Below are 7,454 nucleotides of genomic sequence, written 5' to 3'. Positions count from 1 at the left end.
GCTGTCTACCGCTATACCGAACTTCGAAAATTTATAACTTCCTCATACGAGGTCAGATTTGGGCGTTCTTTTTATGTATGTTTATGGTTTAATGATAACTACGACTTTTATTTAAATACCTAAGGCTAATAAGTATTTTATTGAAATTTCTCGTTTTACGTTTAACCGTAATGACGATTTTTATTGTGAATCTTTGGTTGGTCATAACTTCTTCGTTATGACTCGGTTTTCAGTGTTCTTTATATTTCTGAAAATCTTGGCATGATAACTATCATTTTAGGCAATCCAATAGAGACTTTTGAACATTTTATTTTCGATGCTAATTTCATTATATAAAAAGAGATTACAAATTTTTTTGACTTTTTAGGTCATTACATTGATTCGAAATATCGGGTTGTCACATAACATTTACATCAAACAAAACTTACTAAATACTTATAAATCATTCAAAATGAATATTTAGAAATCAACATACATTCGATATATAGAAACATTGTTATATAAATTTTGTGTTGAAATAACCATTATGTGACAGAACTTTTTTTTAACTCTTTAATTTTGAATCACAAATCTTTTCAAACATGGGATTTTTTAAATAAAACTTACTTATATACTACTAATATAGCTATAATGTGTATAATAAATAAGTGGGAAATAAATTTAAAAAAAAAAAAAAAAAAAAAAAAAAAAAAAAAAAAAAAATTGCACATTAATAACCATAAGTTTAAAAAACTTTTGAATGTAATGTAAAATATAAAGGCAAATTATATTAAATTTGAAATCATAATTACATTTAAATAAATAAAAAAACTATTGAGTTATAGTGGGAGTTTTAAACTCTTGATTTGTTCCCAATAATGTAATATAAATATTAATAATTATATGTTATAAAAACAATATTATAAGTATTTATCATTGAAATAATAATTTTTATACTAAGTTGTAAATAATATTATAATAATTTTAAGTATACGATAAGAATGATACAAAAAGTTGTGTTTGAATCAAATTGAATTAAATTTTTTATTAAAATTTATTTTAAACTATAGGCATTTTTAACTAATTTATAAATAATTTATTTGTTTATTTTTATTTCCATTATTATTATTATTATTATTATTATTATTATTATTATTGTTGTTGTTATTATGATTATTATTGTTATTGAAATTATTATTTCAAATAACAATAATTTTTAATATAATATAATCTATTATTTAGTTTTACCTTATTTTAAACATTTATTAGTTTTTACTAATAAAAACTACTTATTTGAAAATTTTCATTATTATATTTAAAAAAAAAAAACTATCATACTTTTTTATTGTACTTTCATTTTTTTCCTTAAAGTTATAAAATATCGGAAGAGAATGAATTGTTCAAATAAAATGGTGATTTGAATTTCAAAACTATAATAATTGTTATATTATCTTATGAAAATATTAATATTCTATTTATTTTACTTTTCCTTAACGATGAAGAATGAATAGGGAAAAAGGAAATTGACAAATGTAATAAGATAATTTATTTTTATTACTGTAAAAACATTTAAAATTAGTTACTTCCATATAAGTTTTGGTAGAACATAAAAAATTCATTTTTATAACACACATAATTATTGATTTTCAACAATAAAGTCATATCATATTAAAAACCATTCGTTCTAATTCGTCATTATCACCAACAATTTGGCATAATAATTGTAAACTCCTTTCATCAAAATCAATTATACAAAACTCCATCGATGTTATTTACAACAAAATAAGCGATAGAAACAAACATAATATATACATAGCATAAAATACATGTCCAATAATATTCTCTTGTACATAAAATATTTTTTTAACATAAAAAAAAAAAGAGAGAGACAACATAAAGATACATACATATTAACAAAGTTAATTGCTCTATCTTATAAGTAGCTTGATGGTTGATTTATCGAAAGCTCGTGAGAAGTAATTATCAATCCCACTTCATCATCATGTGTTTATAGAGAGATGATAACACATAAACTTAAAAAATGATCTCAAATATACCTTTACAAACATACCTAAATTTGAACCTTAGTTAATATCTAAAACTTTACATACACCCGATTTGAGTTTATATGAATTTATATTTGGAAAAGTTGAAATTGTTTTCTTACATCCATGGAACCACTTACATAACTCTTCAAACCTTAAAAAATATAATCTATCATTTTATGTTGACATACATGCAATATATAATCTACAAATTTCTTATATATGCTAAATATTTCATTTAACTCATCAATTAAATAGGATGATTTGAAGAGTTTTAAGAGTTACAAATCATAACATTTCAATTAATCATATATTAATTTGAATAGTCTTGGAAGTTTCAAATTCATTAGGTTCAAGAAAAAATGGTCTTAGGAGTTTCAAATGCATGAGGTTCAAGGAAAAATGCTAGCTTTATAAGATACTAGATAAATTTCCGCGCGTTGCAAAACGAAAATTAAAAATATATTGATAAAATATTAAAAAATATATTTTTAAAATGGTTATGTTGTTGACATTAACTTTGAGATAACATTTTTACACTGATATATATATATATATATATATATATATATATATATATATATAGTGAGAGAGAGAGAGAGAGAGCTAGGTTCAAATGTTTTTAACAAGTATTGTGTACCTAAATACACCAATAGGAATTTAGGAAAAAATAAATCATTAATAATAAATATAAGGGTATAATAGTAATCTATACTATAATTAATTATGGTAAATTGATAAAACCAATTAATATCCCCTTTTAAATTAGGATATCAGTTTTAAAACCTCACCCCCACCAGATTAGGGTTTTACGCACCTGGTAATCGATCGTTGAGATGCACTGGTGTTGCATTGAGTGTTGCAGCATGTTTGATTTGTGCTTGTTCGCCTGGAACTGGTGGTCGTATAGTGGCTTTGGTTGGTGGGCCATGCACAGAAGGCAATGGTTCTGTAAGTTCTGCTACTTTTTTCTTTCCTTCAGATTGCAAATACACCATTGATGCACAATAATAAACTCTGTTTTTACATTTCATGCAAATGGATGGTTTCTGTTGCCATTTTTTCCTCACAAGATATTAACCTTTTGTCGCATTTTGTATTTTGACAGATTGTCTCACAAGATTTATCTGATACAGTTCAATCGCATAAAGATTTAGACAAAGATTCAGCATTATACTTTAGAAAAGCAGTCAATTTTTATGAGGAACTTTCAAAGCAGATGATTAGCCAGGGTCATGTTTTGGACCTTTTTGCTTCTTTGATCTATGAGAGATTCTGGAATCGGCTTCCGTGTATGCACTCTATTATTTTTCTTGTCTCCTCAGCCCTATCTCATCTCTCGCTACCCTTCCATTTCCATTTTTTGAAACACAATCCAAGAAACAGACCCACCATGGAAAACAATGCTGACATATGCTTTCAAGAAATGATTTTGACTTTACTTATGATTAGTTATTCCATAAACATGATGATTTAATTTGATTTCTTTGAAGTAATTTCATACTCTTGATAATACAAATTACATATGTTGTATGTTTCATCAAATAGAGTATAAAGATTTGTGCATCTGATTTTGCCCGCCAAATATTTGTTAAAATGCTTGAATCAAATATTTCAGCCAATTTTTTTTGTAATATTTGAAATATCATATCTCTCTCATACTAGCTTGGAATGATATGAAATTTGTTTATGCATATTCTCCTTTGTGTTAGCTACAAGTTAGGTTCAGAAGTCATTTAAATTTGATTAATATTGGTTGAGTTATAGTCCTTCGAACATGCGATGTTACAGCTGTATTTTTAGCACTCTTTGTTCAGAAACATTTGTGATCATTGAACTGTCATATTTACCACATTCTAGCTTGTAATAAGCTGACATTTTTCCAAAGTATTGTCCTCTGTGTTAGCTACAATGTAGTCATTGTAATTAGATTAAGTCGATAATTTGGATCAGGTGACTCGGGGAATACTTGATCAAGTTACTCGAGTACATTCTGTTAGAATAAATTAAAAGTCGTTAATGTCTAACACATTCTGTTAGAATTATAGTTTTATTCTGTTAGAATATACTGAAAGTTATACTATTTTTAGAGTTGATTATGTTTTTTTTTTGGATTTAGGTTTTGAAGGGGCTACCATTGATGTGGAAAATGAAGAAAACATGGAGAACAAGAGTATTCTAGCAGAATGTTGTTATTTTTTAAGAATCTTATTCATTTTTATTGATATTCTTTTAGAATATTTATAACTATATTAAAATGTATAAGACTTTTAGTCTATAAGAATATATATAAATTTGTATTTAAGTTCGGATATATAAGAATATATTAGAAATTTTGTTATTTTTCAACATCTGATTCAAGAATTTTGTTTTTCTTCGATAATATTCTATTAGAATAAAATTCTTAAAGAGTATCATTCTAACAAAAAATATTCTGACAGAATAAAATCAGTAAAAATTGAAATTGAATTAATTAAAAAAATTCAGATTTTTTTAAATTAGGAGAATTAATCATCCCTAAAAATCCAAAAATTTCCTTTTATAAATGTAGTTAATTGTCCAAAATACCCTTTTGCTAAAAATTATGTGATTATATGGTACATGTTACCCCATTGTAATATCATACACTCTCAAATCATATCCATTGATTAATTTCATCCGTTGGTCCAGATCTGTGCATTCTGGCACACAATACTTAGTAAAAACAAAATAACATATATATATATATATATATATATATATATATATATATATATATATATATATATATATAATCTCAATTATTTTGAACAATAATATTCATTGACCTCAACCCACATTCCTCATTAATATAATTAAATATAATTATCTATTTAGTATTATTTTGTAACGATTATTATTATTGTTTAATTATATTTTTACTTATGCGATTATTTTCTAATTTCAATAATGATGTTCATTTACAATACAATTTATTTATAGATAAATGTAATTTATAATTTGATGTTATTATCATTTAAAATTGTTATTCATTAATTTTAAACCACTTATTATTAATAATAAGTTAAAAAAGACTTTTAAGAAACACTTAATAATATTATTAAAATGTGAAACATACACTAAATAATAAAGTTATACAATAGACAATTTTCATTTCAAAAGACACTTGCATGGATAATATGACATATCCATGTAATTTGATTTTATTATTTATAATTATTGCTTATTAATATTAAAACCACTTGTTATTATTAATAAGTGAAAGAATCTTTTAAAAAACACTTATTATTATAATTAAAATGTTAAACATATACTAAAATATAAAGTGATAAGATAGACAATTTACATTTTAAAAAAGCCTTACATGGATAATATGGATAATATGACATCCATTGTAACAACTGGTAAAAATTGGTCAGAATAAACCACCGCGAACCGTTATGCAATAAACACCAATTACGTGAAATTTGATGTTTATAAAATATATTAAAGATATTATTTATCAATTTTAGAAAAATTTCATTAGTCGATATAATGACACGAGAATCGCGAAAACAAGATTTATACCACAAAATATCTTATACATATTTATTTCTTAAAATATCTATTAAAAGTCAAAGAAAGACTTTTGTTTGGAGGTTCAATCATGCTTCTCTTGGAAGCTACTCTTCTCTCTTCTCTAGTTTGACAGCACACATATACTTAAAAGTCTAGACTATTGCTTACACATCTAATCAAAAGGACATATAAGATTGAAATTTTGGAGGAGTGTCTGGCCACTCTGACTTAACTTGCACTCTTTAACAAACAATTAAACCCAAAAAAATACAGAAGACTATAGAAGACTATACTTTCTCTTCATACTCAAAAGAGGATGCCAAGAACAGAAAAACCAATAACCTCTTTCCCTTCATCTTCATTGTTTCCTGCCAAGAAACAACAAGAGGCATCAACCTCTTCTTTTGGTTCTTTTCCTTACTCATTCCCTGTTAATCAAAACAAACCCCAAATATCCAATGCTTCATCAGTTGCTATCTAAACAATCAAAGAAATATCTAAACAATCAAAGAAAGAAGAAATTTTTTGTTGTACTTACTTGTGCAATACCTGTCGATTGAAACAACAAAGATCAACCCACAAAATGTATTTTTCTTTCTGTGAAATCAAAGAGGTAGCAGCCTCTTTGCTGCTGATCGGAGCAAGCCAAATACCCCCTGAAATCGTCACAGTTGCTGCTAGTTTCTCCCTTCCCTTTTGCTTTTGCTGTCGGACCAAAGAAGGGACAACCAAGAGTCGCCGGAGCAGCCTCGCTGCCATAAACTGCCGGCAACGGCTTTGCTGCTACCCCTCTCTTTCTGCCTCCTTCGATCGGCCTAGCACTGGTGGTGTTCCTCCTCATCATCTACCGAATAGCTAACTCGACACCTGCTCCACCACCGCCAGTTGCTGCTGTTGTTGCCCATTCGTTTTCCTGCTGTCGGCGACGAGAAATAGCCTTGGGAAGGTTTGCCGGAGATAGGCTACCCCTTCTCCCTCCTCTTCACGATGGACTTCCTCCACCGAGCCACCTGTGTCGTTTGCGCTCCTACCTTACATCTGATTCTTTCTTTTGATCGATCGGGCAAAATATGAGGGCACAAAAGCCCTAAAGTCCTTTAATTATTATAAAGAACCACGTCAGCCCCTACAAATGCTAAGTGATATCAAAATAAATCCCATTTGCAAATATTTATCAAATCTGGTCACTTGTGATTAATGAATTTACTAAGCAACCCTATTTGTTAAATTATTTTCCAAAACAACCCTACAGTTGCAAAAATACACTAAATCTCTCTCTCATTTGTTTTGATTAACCGAAACTATCATTTTTGGTTAATTAAACTACAAATCAAACCCGGTTCTCTTTTTACTTTAACCAAAATAGTCCCGATAGTTTATTCCAAATTCAAGAAGGTGTAAAATACGGTTTCTCACGACAAGCTTCACGAACTGAGCCTAGATCGAGATCACGCATCGAATGTGAGTTTCTACGACCCCCCCCCCCCCCCCCCCCCTTTACAGTTTTAATTTTGGGGGAGAATACATGAGTGTCTATTTAAAGTTTTGATGATCTTCAAGTTTTTATACATAAAATAACATCATACTTTATTATTGGTTAAGATTTTATGATGATAACAATCTAAAATGTATAAAGCGTTAATAAATTATATAAGTAATAGTAGAATGCTATAAATGATATATTTATACCTTGTGGTGATATATTAATTAATATTAATAAAAATCACACGATTATAAGTAAATTGATATGAAGATATAAGTTATTCGGTGAATTATAACTGTAATATTCATAGTAAATATGTACACGAGAATATTGAGAAAGCATAAAAAAACATATATACATAACAAAATATGTTATTCAACAAAATTGTGTACAACGGAAATGTACATTGT

At 27.2% G+C, this 7,454-nt stretch overlaps 1 protein-coding gene across 2 annotated transcripts; it reads right to left on the bottom strand.

Annotated features, from left to right (window-relative positions):
- Positions 1-5,563: 5,563 nt before the first annotated feature.
- LOC111910728 (uncharacterized) lies at positions 5,564-6,678 on the bottom strand. 2 transcript variants are annotated; one of them, XR_006190920.2, is made up of 2 exons: positions 6,100-6,678; positions 5,564-5,989 (listed from the first exon to the last, which is right to left on the bottom strand). XR_006190920.2 is itself a non-coding variant. In XM_023906553.3 (2 exons), exons 1-2 carry the CDS (start codon positions 6,318-6,320, stop codon positions 5,849-5,851), a joined length of 351 nt encoding a protein of 116 aa, XP_023762321.1. In that variant the 5' UTR covers positions 6,321-6,678; the 3' UTR covers positions 5,564-5,848. The 2 variants fall into 2 exon arrangements, 1 of the variants encoding a protein (XP_023762321.1); XM_023906553.3 differs by having other exon boundaries at positions 6,111-6,678.
- Between the last annotated feature and the right edge of the window lie 776 nt (positions 6,679-7,454).

The sequence above is a fragment of the Lactuca sativa genome, chromosome 4 (assembly GCF_002870075.4).
Source record: "Lactuca sativa cultivar Salinas chromosome 4, Lsat_Salinas_v11, whole genome shotgun sequence".
Taxonomy (NCBI): Eukaryota; Viridiplantae; Streptophyta; class Magnoliopsida; order Asterales; family Asteraceae; genus Lactuca; species Lactuca sativa.
Note: the sequence above shows the minus strand (reverse complement) of the source record. Positions and strands in the feature narration are given on the sequence as shown.